The sequence below is a fragment of the Salvelinus alpinus genome, chromosome 37, assembly GCF_045679555.1.
Source record: "Salvelinus alpinus chromosome 37, SLU_Salpinus.1, whole genome shotgun sequence".
Classification (NCBI taxonomy): Eukaryota; Metazoa; Chordata; class Actinopteri; order Salmoniformes; family Salmonidae; genus Salvelinus; species Salvelinus alpinus.
This window is the reverse complement of record NC_092122.1, coordinates 3509436-3528109: the sequence shown is the minus strand read 5'-3', so window position 1 is coordinate 3528109 and position 18674 is coordinate 3509436. Positions and strand designations below refer to the sequence as shown.

The following is an 18674-nucleotide window of genomic DNA, read 5'->3' as shown; positions in this document are numbered from 1 at the left end:
ACTCAGCAAATACATGATCTCTGAAGGAACACTCATTTTGCCCCTACACTGTCTCCACAGTTTCTTTCAAACATTCAGCAGGGGGTCTGCTACCTTGAAGAATTCAAAGAGGTCTGCTCAGAGGCAGACACAAGGTCCTCTTCCCGTTTTGATCCAGTCCCCATAAAATGATGCTGATCCACCATCATTCGCCTAGATATAGGGAAAGTGTTAGAGAAGAAAAACGTAAAACAGCATGCTGGTGAAGTCAATGGATCACATTTTAATTATTTTACTCACCATAGTGAAATTAGGTCAACTGTAGTATATTACGGTATCACAGACTTGCATTCACTTCATTTACTGATGTTTAGAGGACAGAAAGAGCCCGTGCAGGTTATTCCACATATCCCTTCCAAAAGTTATGGCTGAGATGAGCCATATGGACATTAGTGAGAGATAAATGAAGATAACCCACATGACAAACAAGATGTAACGACTTTCTTCCTGGGATGAAGGAGAGGACCAAAATGCAGCGCGGTTAGTGTTCAACATGTTTAATTAGACAATAAACGGTGAACACTTACAACCATACAGAAACAACAAACGTGAAAGCCGAGACAGTCCTATCTGGTGCAGAACACAAACACAGAGACAGGAAACAAACACCCACAAAATCCCAACACAAAACAAGCCTCCTATATATGATTCTCAATCAGGGACAACGATTACCATCTAGGCTGGACATAGAAACAGACAAACTAGACACACAACATAGAATTCCCACCCAGCTCACGCCCTGACCAACACTAAACAAGCAAAACACATAATAACTCTGGTCAGGACGTTACACAAGAACACAAGACATTCAACATAGAAAATCATTTTAAAGTAGACATCTGTATCTATGCACTGCAATTTTGAGAGCATAAAGTGTAAATCTGGAGGAGATCATTGGCTAAGAAATTTGCAGGTAGCATTTCCTTCACAAAATATTATATAATGTAACACAGATCGCTGTTTGAATCCTCTGTTGAAGCAATGGTTGTGTAGTCTGTTTTGTTTTCACTGCATCCAACTGTGAAATGACTGCTGAATTGCTGATTTGGACTCATACTGTTGGCTTTAATCAATATTTTGTGACATTCTTTGAAAGCAGAATGTCAAAACAGTTAAGGCTTTACCCTAAAGACGATTGAGGAAATAGTTACATGTTGTAATAACATCAATATCTGAAATCTGACTCACAAGACTGTACTTGGTCACTGATATGAGAGCTTGTGAGGGCCCTCATTAAATAATTCATAAAAATATATAAACTCCTGCTGTGTCCTCAACATTTTAGATTCTATAGAGATTTGATGGTCATTAGCCTTAATCTTAAGAGAGTCAAATATAAACTGTGACCAGTAGTGTCGTTTTATTGACGTATATCCCTGAATGACAGATTACGGAGCTCAATCTGTAGGTCAACCTCTCATTGCCAACTGCTGGAAGATCAATAAAGCGAGATGGGGATACAGGGTTTCGCATTACAGTGTTGACCTTACACAAGAAACAAAGTACAAGAATATCTGGAGTGCTGGTCCAAATCGTTTGTCTACTGAGTCCTGCTGCACATACACTGCATGTGCGTGGTGCATCTCCCTTTGTAATCATTTACTTCAAAATAATGTCAAGCGTGCCTTTTACGTTAGGAAGTGGAACGCTTTATAATATGTGCCTTTAACTGAGAAGTGGCTTCAGCCTTGCCACTACCATAAAAGGCCTGATTGGTGGTGCTGCAGAGACTGTTGTCCTTCTGGAAGGTTCTCCCATCGCCACAGAGGAACTCTGGAGCTCTGTCAGAGTGCTCATCGGGTTCTTGGTCACCTTCCTGACCAAGGCCCTTCTCCCCCGATTGCTCAGTTTGGCCGAGAGGCCAGCTCTAGGAAGAGTCTTGTACAATCTCTGTCATTTTCTTCCATGTTGTTATAGTGTTCTTAACTATGAAGTCGTTAATGTTCTTAATTCTATCCTTTGAGAAAAAAAATCATGAAAATATTCTGGGGATGCGCATCTTCAACATGTACCTATTGTTCCTCTTTAGTGAATTTAACAATATGTTGCAAGTAAAAGCCTTGGGTGGCGAGTTGATACATTTCTATATCTGGAAGGTTAAAACCACCCTTAGAATAAATAGGAAAGTTTTACATGTCCCTAAATCTATGAGTTTCATTTGCCCATATGAAGTCTGTTATGGCAGAGTATACTTTTTTTAAAGAAAGTCTTCGGTGGGGTAATTGGTATTACTGAAAATAAATATGAAAGCTTTGGGATCCATTCTAAGAGAGGTTTAAATCGATCTGGAAGATTTACGGCGAGATTATTCAATTTCATAAGATCTGATTTCAGGTTGTTGAGTAATGCTTTTTGTCACTTAAGTATTTCATATTTTTTTGTTTTAATGTCACATGCAAAAAGCATTTCTTGCAAACTCAAAACCCAACAATTTAAAAATCAATAACGTATTAATTTAAAAAAAATAAGAAATATGAACACAATAAAGCAAGCAAGCATACAATTTTTTTTTAAAGTCAGTATAAATGTGAAATTTATGTGTGAGTGAGAAAATCAAATCAAATTTTATTCGTCACATGCACCGAATACAAATGCTTACTTACGAGCCCCCAACCAACAATGCAGTTTAAAAAAATACAGACATGAATAAGAGATAAAAGTAACATGTAATTAAAAAGCAGCAGTAAAATAACAATAGACAGACTGTCACGTTCCTGACCTATTGTTCCTTTTTCTGTTATTTATTTAGTTGGTCAGGGCGTGAGTTGGGGTGGGTTGTCTTTGTGTGTTTTTGTTTAGTCTAGGGGTGTTGTATGTGTATGGGGTAGAGAAGAGTGAGGTTGTCTAGTTATGTCTATGGCTGCCTAGATTGGGTCTCAATCAGAGACAGCTGTCATTCATTGTCTCTGATTGGGAGCCATATTTAAGGCAGCCATAGGCAGTAGGCTTTTGTGGGTAGTTGTCTATGTTGAACGTTTGTTGCTTGTCTGTGCACTTGGTACGTTATTTAGCTTCACGGTCGTTTGTTGTTTTGTTAGTTTGTATATAGTGTTCGTTTTGTGTTTTCTCTCTCTTCTCAATAAAAGAAGATGTATTTTGCACACGCTGCGCCTTGGTCCAATCTCTGTCAAGAAGACGATCGTGACAGAACTACCCACCAACCATGGATCAAGCAGCGTGAGAGGAACCAGGACTCGTGGACTTGGGAGGAAATATTGGACGGAAAGGGACCCTGGGCTCAACCAGGAGAATATCGCCGCCCCAAAGCTGAGCTGGAGGCAGCAAAAGCGGAGAGGCGGCGATATGAGGAGGCAGCACGGAAACAAGGCTGGAAGCCCGTAAGTTAAACCCAAACATTTCTTGGGAGGGGGCTCTCGGGTAGTTTAGTTGGGTCAGTCGGGAGACGTGAGCCAACTCCTCCTGCTTACCGTAAGGTGCCGGTGAGGGCGGATTTGGAGGTGAGTGACGCAGAGACAGTAAAGGAGTTAATGGAGAAATTGGAGGAGAGAGTTATGAGGGATGTACTGGTTTGGTGCATGAGGCACGGCATTCGTCCGAATGAACGTGTTGGTGAGTTAATGTCACCGGGAACAGCTCTCCATACTCGTCCTGAGGAGCGTGCTAGCCGTCTGGTTAAGACAGTGCCTACAGCACGCACAAAGCCTCCTGTGCGTCTCCAGAGTCCTGTGCGTCCTGTTACTGCTCCTCGCACTAGCCCTGTGGTGTGTGTTCCCAGCCCAGTACCACCAGTGCTGACACCACGCACCAAGCCTCCTGTGCGTCTCCAGAGCCCTGTACGCACTGATCCTTCTCCCCGCACTCGTCCTGAGGTGCGTGCCCTCAGCCCGGTACCACCAGTTCCGGTACCACGCACCAGTCCTATAGTGCGCCTTGAGAACTCAGTGTGCCCTGTCCCTGCTCCCCGCACTAGCCTTGAGGTGCGTGTCTCCAGTCCGGTACCACCAGTTCCGGTACCACGCACCAAGCCTCATGTGCGTCTCCAGAGCCCTGTACGCACTGTTCCTTCTCCCCGTACTCGCCCTGTTGTGCGTGTCCTCAGCCCGGTACCACCAGTGCCGGTACCACACATCAGGTCTATAGTACGCCTTGAGAGTCCAGTGTGCCCTGTTGTTGTTCCCCGCACTAGCCTGAAGGTGCGTGTCCTTAGCCCGGTACCTCCAGTTCCGGCACCACGCACCAGGCCTACAGTGCGTCTCAGCCGGCCAGAGTCTGCCGTCTGCCCAACGGCGCCTGAACTGCCCGTCTGCCAAGCGGCGCCTGAACTGCCCGTCTGCCAAGCGGCGCCTGAACTGCCCGTCTGCCAAGCGGCGCCTGAACTGCCCGTCTGCCAAGCGGCGCCTGAACTGCCCGTCTGCCCAACGGCGTCTGAACTGTCCGTCTGCCAAGCGCCGCATGAACTGCCCGTCTGTATTGAGCCTTCAAAGCCGCCCGTCTGCCATGAGCCTGCAAAGCCGCCCGTCTGCCATGAGCCTACAGAGCCGTCCGCCAGACAGGAGCCGCTAGAGCCTTCCGCCAGACAGGAGCCGCTAGAGCCTTCCGCCAGACAGGAGCAGCCAGAGCCTTCCGCCAGACCGGATCAGCCAGAGCCTTCCGCCAGACCGGAGCAGCCAGAGCCTTCCGCCAGACCGGATCAGCCAGAGCCTTCCGCCAGACCGGATCAGCCAGAGCCTTCCGCCAGACCGGATCAGCCAGAGCCTTCCGCCAGACCGGATCAGCCAGAGCCTTCCGCCAGACCGGATCAGCCAGAGCCTTCCGCCAGACCGGATCAGCCAGAGCCTTCCGCGAACCATGACCAGCCAGAGCCGTCAGCGAGCCATGACCAGCCAGAGCCGTCAGCGAGCCATGACCAGCCAGAGCCGTCAGCGAGCCATGACCAGCCAGAGCCGTCAGCGAGCCATGACAGAGCCGTCAGCGAGCCATGACCAGCCAGAGCCGTCAGCGAGCCATGACCAGCCAGAGCCGTCAGCGAGCCAGGATCCGCCAGAGCCGTCATCCAGCCAGGATCCGCCAGAGCCGTCATCCAGCCAGGATCCGCCAGAGCCGTCATCCAGCCAGGATCCGCCAGCCAGCCAGGATCCGCCAGCCAGCCAGGATCCGCCAGCCAGCCAGGATCCGCCATCCAGTCCGGAGCTGCCCCTTATCCTGGTGCTGCCCCTTAGTCCGGTGCTGCCCCTTAGTCCGGTGCTGCCCCTTAGTCCGGTGCTGCCCCTTAGTCCGGTGCTGCCCCTTATTCCGGTGGGGTTAATTTGGAGGGTGGCCATTTGGAGGAGGCTACGAAAGCGGGTAGTGACTATGGTGGGGTGGGGACCACGACCAGCGCCAGAGCCGCCACCGTGGACAGACGCCCACCCAGACCCTCCCCTAGACTTTATGCTGGTGCGCTCGGAGTTCGCACCTTAAGGGGGGGGTTATGTCACGTTCCTGACCTATTGTTCCTTTTTCTGTTATTTATTTAGTTGGTCAGGGCGTGAGTTGGGGTGGGTTGTCTTTGTGTGTTTTTGTTTAGTCTAGGGGTGTTGTATGTGTATGGGGTAGAGAAGAGTGAGGTTGTCTAGTTATGTCTATGGCTGCCTAGATTGGGTCTCAATCAGAGACAGCTGTCATTCATTGTCTCTGATTGGGAGCCATATTTAAGGCAGCCATAGGCAGTAGGCTTTTGTGGGTAGTTGTCTATGTTGAACGTTTGTTGCTTGTCTGTGCACTTACGTTATTTAGCTTCACGGTCGTTTGTTGTTTTGTTAGTTTGTATATAGTGTTCGTTTTGTGTTTTCTCTCTCTTCTCAATAAAAGAAGATGTATTTTGCACACGCTGCGCCTTGGTCCAATCTCTGTCAAGAAGACGATCGTGACACAGACTACATACAGGAGGGTACCGGTACAGAGTCAATGTGCGGGGGCACCAGTTAGTTGAGGTACATTAGTATGTACATGTAGGTAGAGTAATTGAAGTGGCTATGCATAGATGACAACAGAGAGTAGAAGCGGTGTAAAGAGGGGGGCAATTCAAATAGTCTGGGTAGTCTTTTGATTAGATGTTCAGGAATCTTATGGCTTGGGGGTAGAAGCTGTTTAGAAGTCTCTTGGACCTAGACTTGGCGCTCCGGTACCGCTTGCCGTGCGGTAGCAGAGAAGTCTATGACTAGGGTGGCTGGAGTCTTTGACAATTTTTAGGGCCTTCCTCTGACACCGCCTGGTATAGAGGTTCTGAGTGGCAGGAAGCTTGGCCCCAGTGATGTACTGGGCCGTTCGCACTACCCTCTGTAGTGCCTTGCGGTCGGAGGCCGAGCAGTTGCCATACCAGTGTCATGATGTGGCCCTCTTTGGGTATAGCGAGTGCCTTCCCCCTCTCTCTCCCTCTTAAACCCAGGTTCTGTTCTCAGGTCGTAAATTCCTGGAGGAGACTCTCTCGGCCATGCGGTACAGAGAGAGGGTTCACAGAACAAAGGAACTTCTTCTACCTCACAGAACTTGAGAACTGAACAATATCCATATTTTGGAGAATGTGTAATGTTTGTGACCTCATGAGACAACACAGCCACATTACCAAAACGCTGTTTATACAAGAGTCTCCGTTATGAGATTTGCATCTAATTATTGTATAAAATGAATGAGTAAAGATGAAACTATTTGTGAAATTATGTAATGTGCTTTTAAACTGTTTAGTGAAAGAGAATCCAATTCCCTTTAAAGTTAACTAAGTCATTGGCCCGCCCCATGAGCACAGACATTGGTCTGGCGTCATTGGACAGCCTTTTCTGCTCTGTTCCGAATATAACCCCCACCTGGAGAAGCCCCCTCCAGACCAAGCGTACCTCCATTACCAAGAGGGCTAAGGTTTGAGTAGAGACCATGCATTCCTCGGTTGTTGAATTCCTAACCAAACCACGTGAAGCATTGGCACACTGGTGGAAATGGTTAAACTCTGAGACTATCGATACCGACAGAATAAGAGCAAATCTTCTATACTAATTACTAGTCTGCAGCTAGAATTTATGTCGACCTGGAATGCGAAGACCGACAACCGCCGAAACATCTATTCTATAAGAACATTTCTAAATGTTACTCTGAAGTTTCCATTCTAACCAAAGACTCCAGGGACGCAGAGAGAATCTCGGATGAACTTTCCAACAGAAAAGGACAAATTCCAACAGAGATCACAACGAAACACTGAGCGTAAATATATGTATTGATTGCAGTTAGTCCCGAATGAGTGGGCGTTCATGTGCAAAGGGATTAGCATTTCAATTATTATAATTATGAACTGTGTAGTGTCTTTTGTCTTTCGCGCCCTTCTCAGTCCCTTTGTCTACCAAGCTGCCATATCGGTTTAGCCCTATCGGTTTAGCCCTATCATTTCCTTGTAACCATATCTACATTGTTGTTAGTTTATGCATTTCTGTGATTATTTAGTTAGTAAATAAATTACTAAGACAATTGATGTATGAATGATTCATAGTGAAGGCTGGGTTCGTGCAGATAACCAACAATTTACGACGTTTGGAATGAGACTAACGCAAGGTAAAGAATAATTCATTAATTAGAAGACGAATTGATCAGATATTAAAATATCTGAAAAGTTATAGTAGGAAAATTATAACTTTGTAATCTGAAGATTCCTTGGTACCCTGACTTCCTAGTTAATTACATTTACATGATTAGTTTAATCACGTAATAATAATTACAGAGAATTGATTTGATAAAATAACAGGCTTGACTTTAATGATGCCAAAGACACGACACCAGGCAGTGATGCAACCCGTCAGGATGCTCTCGACAGTGCAGCTGTAGAACCTTTTGAGGATCTGAAGACCCATGCCAAATATTTTCAGTCTCCTGAGGGGGAATAGGTTTTGTTGAGCCCTCTTCACGACTGTCTTGGTGTGCTTGGACCATGTTAGTTTGTTGGTGATGTGGACACCAAGGAATTTGAAGCTCTGAACCTGCTCCACTGCAGCCACGTCGATGAGAATGGGGGCGTGCTCGGTCCTCTTTTTCCTGTAGTCCACAATCTCCTTTGTCTTGATCATGTTGAGGGAGAGGTTGTTGTCCTAGCACCACATGGCCAGGTCTCTGACCTCCTCCCTATAGGCTGTCTCGTTGTTGTCGGTGATCAGGCCTACCACTGTTTTGTCATTGGCAAATTGAATGATGGTGTTGGAGTTGTGCCTGGCCGTGCAGTCATGAATGAACAGGGAGTACAGGAGGGGATTGAGCACGCACCCCTGAGGGGTCCCCATGTTGAGGATCAGCGTGGCGGATGTGTTGTTACCTACCCTCACTACCTGAAGGCAGCCCGTCAAGAAGTCCAGGATCCAGTTGCAGAGGGAGGTGTTTAGTCCCAGGGTCCTTAGCTTAGTGATGAGCTTTGAGGGCACTATGGAGTTGAAAGCTGAGCTGTGGTCAATGAATAGCATTCTGAAATAGGTGTTCCTTTTGTCCAGGTGGGAACTGGCAGTGTGGAGTGCACTAGAGATTGCATCATCTGTGGATCTGTTGGGGCGGTATGCAAATTGGAGAGGGTCTAGGGATTCTGAGATAATGGTGTTAATGTGAGCGGATCGGTAGTCATTTAGGCAGGTTACCTTAGTGTTCTTGGGCACAGGCACTGTTATGTTCTGTTAATTACTGATGTCCCCTTTAAGAATGGAGCACCCTTGGTCATGCGCAGTGTTGTTCTATGTTATTCTGGTACTAACTCGTTTTAGTAAATGTGAAGCTCCAGTTCCATTTCTTGTATTCAGAGTCTTTCTTATTATATAAATAAGTAATAAGAGCTAAGACACTACAGGCACTATGGTGGTCTGCTTAAAACATGTTGGTATTGTAGACTCGGAGAGGGAGAGGTTGAAAATGTCAGTGAAGACACTTGCCAGTTGGTCAGCGCATGCTCTCAGTACACACCCTGGTAATCCGTCTGGCCCTACGGCCTTGTGAATGTTGACCTGTTTAAAGGTCTTACTCACATCGGCTGCGGAGAGCGTGATCACACGGTCTTCCGGAACAGCTGGTGCTGTAAAACATATGTAGAGATGGACATTTTCAGCCTCTTTGGAGTTTCCTTGAATTTCCCTTTTTTATTGCTATGTCTGTCTAACTTGCTGAATGCTTGATTTAGGTCACATGCTAAAATAATAGTTCCTGTCTGAGTTTGATCTAAAATAGCTTGAATTCCATCTAAAAACACCAGTTTTGCCCCTGGGGGTGTATACACAATGAAATCTATATGTATTTTTCACCATGTAAGGTCTCATTCAAAATTTGAAAAAAGTATTTCTTTGTACCTATGCTTGGATATAGGGAAAACTGGTGTACTGTTATTTATCAGTACACCTCTGCTGTTACTACAGTAGGTGTCAGCATAGGCCTCTTCAACCCAGCTCCTCTTTAAATATGACATTTTTCTTATTACATTCAGTTGGATTTTGTTGGCCTACAAAGTATAACCTTGTCCGTTCCATCTGTCATTGAAGAACCAGATAAAACATGTCATATGATGGAGGTGGACATCCCATGGATGTGGAAGAGTCGTAGTATGAATACATAGTTATTGTATAAATTACACATTTAAAATGTGTGACCAAGAATGAACATGTAGGCTGTGCAAACATTTAACAGAGAACATACAACAAACATAAAGGAAGTACTTATTTGTAATTTGAGGCACTATGCCTTTTGGGGCTTTTAAGCTTCTACTCCTCCCCTAAAGTACCAAAAAATCTATGGATTATGTAATTCTACATACATTGGAGAAAGACTGCCACTTAAATATTGTGGTCAGTTTGTAATACCTTAAAGTATAGTGGCTGGTGGGGCTCTACTTGGGGAGAGTGGATTCACTGAGAGACAGAAGTGAAGTGAGTGGAGGCACCACACATACTTCAGGAAAATGTCTGATGTCCTCCCAGCTCCCCCGTCCCAATCCGTCGGATAGAGTCCATCTCCTCTATCGCCAATAACCACCATTGAATATGAACTATAATGGCAAACAATTTGGCCAGAACTCCTATTCAATTTACAGAAGGTTTGCAAGTAACAAAAATAAATACAATTACATTGTAGTATAGATAAATCCTTACTTCCCACTTTCCAAAGGCAAGCTTGTTCCTCTTCATCTCCCCCTCCCAAGCTTGTCCCACCCCACCATCTTTGCCCACCCAAGCCAAACTTGTCACAACCTCCCATCCTTGCCCACCCTTACCCAATCAAGTCAAGTTTGTCCAAACCTCCCATCTTTTCCCACCTCCCCTTCTTCTCAGACACATCTACACCAATCCATACATCAATTTTCTCATTCATTCTCCTTCGCTCACATATCATATACCCTATGCATCCACACACCCATTCTCTCCAACCCTCCTACACGTATTCATATTCACCCACCTTCACACTCCCATTCATATGCACAGACACACACATACACCCACACACACACACATACATAGAACAGTTATTGACATACATGCTATATTTCTTCTTTGTATTGTCTTATTGGTGACCATATAGCCCATTGGCATCATCTACTTCTATTGTTACATCCTAGAGAAGAACAGTTACTTGGGGAAATAATATTGTCTCAACTGATGATAAGCTGGTCTTATGCATCACTGTATGTAGCCTAGTGTGCTTATAGCTCTTTCCCGCCTTGTCTTCTTCTCAGGGCAGAGGGTCAACTCACTCCGGTATCAACTGGAAAAGTATGACATTGAGTCACCGCTTGTATACTATGTGTGCTTCATCAGCTAAGCTTGTGAATTGCACATGCAACTTTGCGTATACACGGGTTCTATACCCGCAGCACTGCCAGGAAGTGGAGTTGAGATTTGATTCGTTTTTCCTTCAGTCTGATCGGAATGTATTCCTTATCTTTTTTCCTCAGCCTAGCAGACAGGTCCTGGACAAATCGAATGGACTGGCCGTGGATTTTGATCTCCTTTCCCCCTGGGCCTTTAGAATGTTGCCTTTGGTCTGATAGTTCCACAGCTTGAAGATTAGCATGTGGGGGCATTTAGCGTTTGTCTGTTTCACGCTGATCATATGGTATCGTCCCAGATCCTCTGGTGATATATCCACATCAAGTTCATTTGATATCAGTTTGCACCTGCATAGCTGGAAATGTACTACTGTTGTCACTCAAGGCTAACCACAGCTGCCCAGGACACTTATTCTCATGTTGTTTCGTCTAATTCATCTGTCCAATTTTTGGGGTCTTGTTCGTTCATGTGCACGCCTTGTATGTGCATGTCTGATATGATAGACCCTACTTTCTTTACGAGCTAATTAACTTTTCTAACAACAGATTGTAGCAGTTTGTTTGTCTTGGTGTGCATTAAGAGCATTTTAGCTATCTGGATATCATTTAGCTGTTCATTACTCTCATTTGCAAGCCATGGCTTGTTGGATTGGTGTAGCTGTGCCGCGTTACCAACTGATTGGTTCGCTGTTGTACATAACTGATCCCTCACTCTATCCCAGTTGATTGGAGATATATTCAATCAATCACATTTATTTATATAGCCCTTTACACATCAGCAGTTGTCACATAGTGCTATACCGAAACCCAGCCTAAAACCCCAAACAGCAAGCAATGCAGATATAGAAAATATATTGATTTTAGAGGCTTGATTTAAACTTTGTTGTCTGGCTTCTAAATATAACCACAAACGTTATATCAGTATGCACGTGTCTCTCTTCTCAGGTGGTGATATAAACCTATAGCAACATGATTTTACTAGGATACTACCTAAAAAATATTTGATTTTTCAGGCCAAGCTATTGAACTGATGCACTTTTTTGGCACATCAGGCCTTGGGTTGATTTAAATGTGTAAAGGTGCGCTATTACGATCACCTGGGTGGCAGGTAGCCTAGTGTTTAGAGTGTTGGGCCATTAACCGAAAGGTTGCTGGATCGAATCTCTGAGCTGACAAGATAAAAATATGTTGTGCTGCCCCTGAGCAAAGCAGTTAACCCACTGTTCCCCAGGCGCCAAAGACGTGGATGTTGATTAAGGCAGCCCCCCCCCTCTGATTCAAAGGGGTTGGGTTAAATAAGGAAGACACATTTCAGTTGAAGGCATTCAATTGTACAATTTACTAGGTAGCCTAGTGGTTCCTTTCCCTTTAAGGTAACATGACTCTCTGTGGTCACTAAAGAACACATGGCACTTATCATAAGAGTAGGGGTATTAACCCTGGTGTTCTGGCTAAATTACCAATCTGGCCCTCATACTATCATGACCACCTAATCATACCTAGTTTCCGATTGGCTCATTCATCTCCCCTCCCCTATTCCCCGGGTCGTTGCTGTAAATTGTGTTCTAAGTCAATTTACCCGGTAAAAAAGGGGTAACTACTATAGAACCAGGACTACTTCAACGTAACGCAACAACTTTAATCAAATAAACAAAATAGCCTAACGAGGGATTTACAATGATGTTGGGGGTTAAAATCTTCATTAGAAGTCACGGAGGGACTTGTCAACAAGTCTTTCCTCTATTGATTACGGAAAAAGGAAGCCGCACACTGCTCTTGATAGTATCACTGATCTTTAATAAACTTACGTATCGGCCTCATCGTCTTCGTCTAAACTATTGTGCGTTTTTTAAATTTTATTAGCACCGTTATGTAGACCTAGCCCCACCCACATCCGTTCCACACAGCGAAAGGGGTTGGAGGCGAAGGAAAAACAAATAAGTGCTACCAAATATAACAATATGCATTTCATAAATATTCGAATATAGTGTGTAAATAACACGTATTAAACACGTCTGTAAAACCACAACGAGGACATAGACCTACCGAGCAAGTTTTTATTAATCATTGGGTACATCGTACGAAAAACAGAGTGATCTTAAATAGGGGCTTAATTCATATTCAAATTCACAACATAACATACATAGGCATTTCATCATTAAGTCCTTTAGGAAATAATGTCTGGCAGGTGAAAACCCCAAAACATTCTCTTTTACTCAGAGTATTATTAATAGCACCTCCCCTGTCTGATATCTTAACTTTCTCTATACCACAAGAAATGTCATGCTTTAGGTCATTAAAATGTACTGCGACTGGATAATCCCTGTCGTTTCTCCTGATTGAACGTTTATGTTCACTGATTCTCTGTTTGAGTGAACGAGAGGTTTTACCTACATAGCACAGCCCACATGGACATTTAATAATGTAAATAACATGGGTGGTGTAACACGTAATAGTGTCATTGATTTGGAACCGTTTTCCTGTATGTGGGTGGCAGAAATATTCACACTTCATCATATTGTTGCACTGTGCGCAACCTCTACATTTATAGCTACCATTTGGAAGAGGTCGTAAAAGAGCCTGGCTGATTTTCTTTTGTGGCTGGCAGTTGGCATGAACCAATTTATCGCGTAAATTGCGAACTCTCCTATACACAATAAGTGGTGTATTTTTAAATTCAGCCGGCAAAACTAGGTCCGATGATAAAATATGCCAGTGTTTCTTGACCGCATCTCCCACTTTTCGCGAATTCAAAGTATATGTGGTTGTGAACATTACGGAGTGTTCTTTAGCGGGTCTTTTTTCGTAGCAGTTCATCTCGTGTTTTTCCCAATGCCACATTTTAAGAGCTTCATCCACACATTGTGGCGAATAGCCTCTTCTTAGAAACCTAATGTGCATCTCCGCTGCTTTTTCTAGATAATCCTCTGTGGAGTGGCAGATACAGCGCAGTTTGAAAAACGGGCTTCTTGGAAGTCCTCTTTTTAATGGCTCGGGATGGAAGCTGTCCCCCTGTAATAGAGTATTTCTGTCTGTTTCCTTTCTATACAGAGTTGTAAACAGGGTTCCATTTGATTTCTCAATCCACATATCGAGGTAATGAATACGTTGAGTGTCACATTCAATAGTGAATTTGAGATTGGGGTCAATGTCATTGAGTAGTGCCATAAAATCTGACAGCTCCTTTTCCGTTCCTTATTAGCAACAAATGTCGTCAATATATCGATACCACTTCAGGACTTTATTCAAAAATTGATTTTCGTTTTCATTATTAACAAAACGTTCTTCAAAAAGACCCACATAGAGGTTAGCATAGCTCGGAGCGAATGTAGAGCCCATCGATGTTCCATTCGTTTGGAGGTAGTATTCATCATCAAACCTGAAATAGTTATACTCAAAACATATTCAACCAGCTCTAGAATAAAGTTTGTTGGTGGATATTCGTAAGTATCTCTGTCTCCCAAATAGTGAGTTAGGGCTGCCAGCCCCCCCACATGGGGAATGCTGGTATAGACTCTCGACATCTAATATGACCAAAATACAGTCTTCTGTTAAACCCGTTATTGGTGAGATCTTGTTTATGGAGTCTATAGTCTTTTACATACGATGGCAATGCTTGCACATGAGTCTCCTCTATTGATTAAAATGCAATATCTTTTGAATTAGTTTTTTGACTCCTCTATTGAATGAAAATGCGGGATTATATTTTGAAGGTTTCATCTTTACCATACGATCATTATCAACACTAACATAGACGTTAACCTTATAATGTTATAAATATCTTTGATAGGAAACTCTCTCCCCCCCCGGTTTCGTTTTGTGTCCGGTTTCGTTTCTTCAGTCTGACAGGATTTCCGCAGATCCTCCTCAGTGGCTCCATGATCACTTATGTGTTCTACACAATGAAACTCAAATAGCTATATTGTTCTCAACGTAGCCTATTTCACCAGCTGCTCCCAATCGCATATCACCATGAATTTAAGAACGCGTTGCCAAGTTGGACTGGATTTTTATGAATTCTTGAATGAAACAAATCGAACATCAACCAAAGACAAAAGTGAACTCCGAGACATCTACAACTCAGAGTTTCGAAACAGGTAAACTTATCTTCATCGATGATTTGTTCAAACTTGGAGAGACTTGTTGACAACTCCCTTCGTGCACCTTCTGTGACTTCTAGTAAGATTTTAACCCTCAACATTTCTCGAAATGTTCACCATCATTGTAAAGCCCTCGTTTGGCTATTGTTTCTAGAATACCTTTTTTGGAACGTAAACCATAAACGAATTTAGAACGCGCGACCCCACTACATCCTGCTAGCAGCCCCCTATAACTCAACATGTCAAGTGCATGTTACAGGAAGAAAAGTAAACAAAGACGGAAAAACAGCGTTACATGTAGCCTATAGTCAGTGTATAACGAAGTCAGAGGCGGAACTAGCAGACCAGATACTTCAGAGGACGTGGCTACTTAGACTGGATAGTGGCGAGAAGCAACGGGCCTTGTGCATCTGACACTAGCCTCATTGTATGACAGGAAGAGACGGCGGGACAACTTTCTTCACGTTGGTGTTGGGGGGGGAGAAACACTTAAACCACATTAATTTCCGAAATGTAATAGGCTATTTAAATCAACTTGTCTAGTCAGATAAACTGTAGGCCTAGCCTACGCCTCTTCTGTCAACTTGCACTAGAAGACAAATAATGACAATGCATATATCGGTACTCTCAAGAATAAATGTCTTAAATTATAGAAATAATGAAATTAGCTAGCTGACACCTGTAAATCTTTCTCTTTCGTAGTTGATCCTCTCGACCGCACCGGGGAGAACGCAATAGTGCTTAACAGTGTAGCCTAAATATTCTTCCCTTGCAAACATGTTGAGATTAAAAGCAGTGAAAACAAAAATTCATGTTTCTGATGAGAATGAACTTCCTCATTGATGCATATTCTACGTGGTTAACATATGTGAATTCTTCATCTTTCACAATAAACAAGTCATTCACAATAATCAAAGTAGGCATTGTAATAACAACATTAGTCTTTGTCATATTTAAGTAGGCATAGTAAAACCTAACGTTTGTTCTGAACATACAGGATACTTTAGCACAATTAGTAGCCATACATTCAGTAATGGCAGTGTAGTACAATACAAGGAATACTTGTACAGTGGGGCAATAGAAACAGTGATGTGGGTGTAGAGATGTGCAAAGAGACCTTGTGACAATGACATGGAGGGATCCGATACTTTATTGTACATTAGCACAGAAATGTGCCTCCTGCTTTTCCCAACACCCTGCAGTGCAGCACCCCTCCATCCTGGGGCTCTGCACTGCTGCTGACCCTGTGTCAACTTGTGTGTATTTGTTTGTGTTGGGAAAGGGAGAAGACATTATCCATTCTCCCCAATGGATTATAAAGTTGTATTACATTCTAATGAGTCATCCACGTCTTTATCCGGCATATTGTCCATCTAGAGAGGGATAGACAGGCCTGACAACACAAGCTGACTCTGTAGTCCACTCTAGGAAAAATGTCTGCCATCAAGCATCATTGTCTGGGGGGAAAAAGGACAACACATTCAACTCCTCTTCAGTCATTGGTTTATCAGCACAATGTTGATGGGACACATTTCACTTTGATTATAACCCACAAACACCCAAGATGAATTGTTAGCCTAGGCAGCACCAAATAAATTATCTAAACCAAATCGTTCAAGTTACTCGTCCTCATCAATATAATACTAGACAGAGATGCATGCCACTTTCATACATTAGGCTTATGATTATTGGTTGGCATTTCGGTAGGCTAGCTAGCTAGATACAGTATCTAACGTTAAGCCTTATATAAAATGTAGCTAGCTAGCCCTCTCCTTAGCTAAATAACTAACGTTCGCTTGCTAGCTAGGGTCCATTACAGGGTTAACTGAGCAAACAGCTATGGTAATTTGTAGCTATTGTCTCTCAGAATTAGCTATTCAAGTTAGCTAGTTAGTAATAATTTGCTAGTTAAAAGTTGCGACCTAACGTTAGGTAGATAGTTACCGTTATATTACTGGCTAGCTAGAGATGTTAATGTAACGGGTCACAATCAGATTTTTTTCCCTGTTGCACAAAGTTAGCTTTTTGGCATAGACAGCCATTGCTAGGCCTCCAGACACTTAGTGGAACACATATATAACGTTAGCTAGCTAGCAGATTAGCTAGACAAATAACACAATCATGTTACCTGAAGTAAAACGCAGCTGATCCAAGCATGACGTTGTTTTATTTCGACAAACCCCAACAACATACTATGGAACGCCGTTTGGGTCTTTGCTTGTCAAAAATATACAATATTCGACACGTCAAATAACACAATTGTATTATAGATTGTTGTGTGTGTGCTGCATTTGCACGTGCAAGCCAACCGCCACCAAACAAGCCGGATTTAAAAAATGCCAAATATCTTTGATGCAGATGTTATTAGCAACTTCTGGGATTGCTAGCACCAATGTGCAACCAGCCTGAAAACAATTACCAGTAGAAACTGCAGTCATTTTCAATATTCTTAGCAATGATTTGGGAATCCTTGAGAGTAAGTATTCACTAGGTAGCCACTTGTTGTTCGCCTATTGAAATTGAACTTCAGTTCACGAAGAAAAAAACGAGCTACCCTGTTTCCCAAAGCTAACGTTAAAGCAGCCACCTAGCTTCGTCTGGCTAGTGGGGCCTGATCTGATATGGTTATGTGTTGTGAAGTTAGCCACAAAAGTAGAATTTGCGATTCGCCTTCAAATTAAAAGCCTCTTGTTGAGACGCAGAAGGTTACAATTGGTGGAATCATGCCATATTTAGACTAGTTAATGTAAAACAGGGTTGGATTGGGGATCACTGAAATGGGGTATCAGTCTACTCAATACCCAAGTACTTTTTTCCCAAAGTTCTCAGACTCCCAAACATCCACGTTGCATTGTTTTCCCCTCTGGAGTAGTGTTCAATACACATAGTTGGTTGACTGGTACAATACATGTTGCTCAATTCACAGTGGTTTCAGAATCCCGCAGAGCTACGATGCTAAGGTTCTCTGGGTATCACTGAGTAGACTGATACCCCATGTCATTGATCCACAATTCATAGGTAAGGCTGTACAATGAAATAAGTTTGACCCCGATGCAATTCTAAAGTCTAATACATTGAGTGTGGTTTCAACAGATCTTTGTCAAAATAACATAGACGTTTGTTGATTTTATATAACATGCTAACCTCGTTTTAGCATGATCTATTCAAGTATGGCATAATTCCACGATTTGTATTCATTTGCATCACTGTCAATAACATACTTTTATTCTGAAGGCTAACCGCAAATTCCACCATTGCGGCTAATCCTTATTGTCGCTAGCTTCACATTGATGGGTCCAACCACCGTTAATCAAATAAGAACTGTCTTATAAATTAGTGGTATTTTAGATGATGAGGTCATAATTGAGCTTTTCAAGAGGAAGAAAGTAAACAATCTGGTCAATACACATTTTAAACGTAGGAGAGGAATCAGAAGCCCACATTAGGAGAATACATTTGAAAACACGTTTATGAAGTTGAATGTGCTCTATGAAAGAATGTTAATATTAGTTGAAATCAACACTTCTCAAAAGGCACATAATTGGTGACTTGTCTGAATGGATGGGAGGTGTTGATGAAGACTTCTGCATTTGAACCTGTCTCTCTTTTAGGGATGGAGTGAGAGACCCTAACTTCAGTTCGATGCTGTATGCTCTCAAGCTGTCCAATAATGCCAAAATCTACTCAGGAGTGGTGCACTTCAAACCAAAGGTAGGCCTACAACACTAGCCTGGTACAGACTTATATTGACATATGGCCCTAGC

General features: G+C 43.3%; 1 protein-coding gene and 1 long non-coding RNA gene across 2 annotated transcripts in view; one reads left to right on the top strand and one right to left on the bottom strand.

The window, feature by feature from the left end:
* The first annotated feature begins 14656 nt into the window (after positions 1–14656).
* The window catches only part of LOC139565798 (putative helicase mov-10-B.1), a 36617-nt gene continuing 32599 nt past the window's right edge, over positions 14657–18674 (top strand). Inside the window, exons 1-2 of the mRNA XM_071386372.1 lie at positions 14657–14907; positions 18522–18621. Of these exons, the coding sequence (XP_071242473.1) occupies positions 14783–14907; positions 18522–18621 (225 nt within the window). The 5' untranslated portion in view covers positions 14657–14782. The remainder of the gene's footprint in view (positions 14908–18521; positions 18622–18674) is intronic.
* LOC139565802 (uncharacterized) lies at positions 16043–17549 on the bottom strand. Its single transcript, XR_011672977.1, has 2 exons — positions 17039–17549; positions 16043–16367 (listed from the first exon to the last, which is right to left on the bottom strand). It is a non-coding gene; the product is annotated as an uncharacterized lncRNA (long non-coding RNA).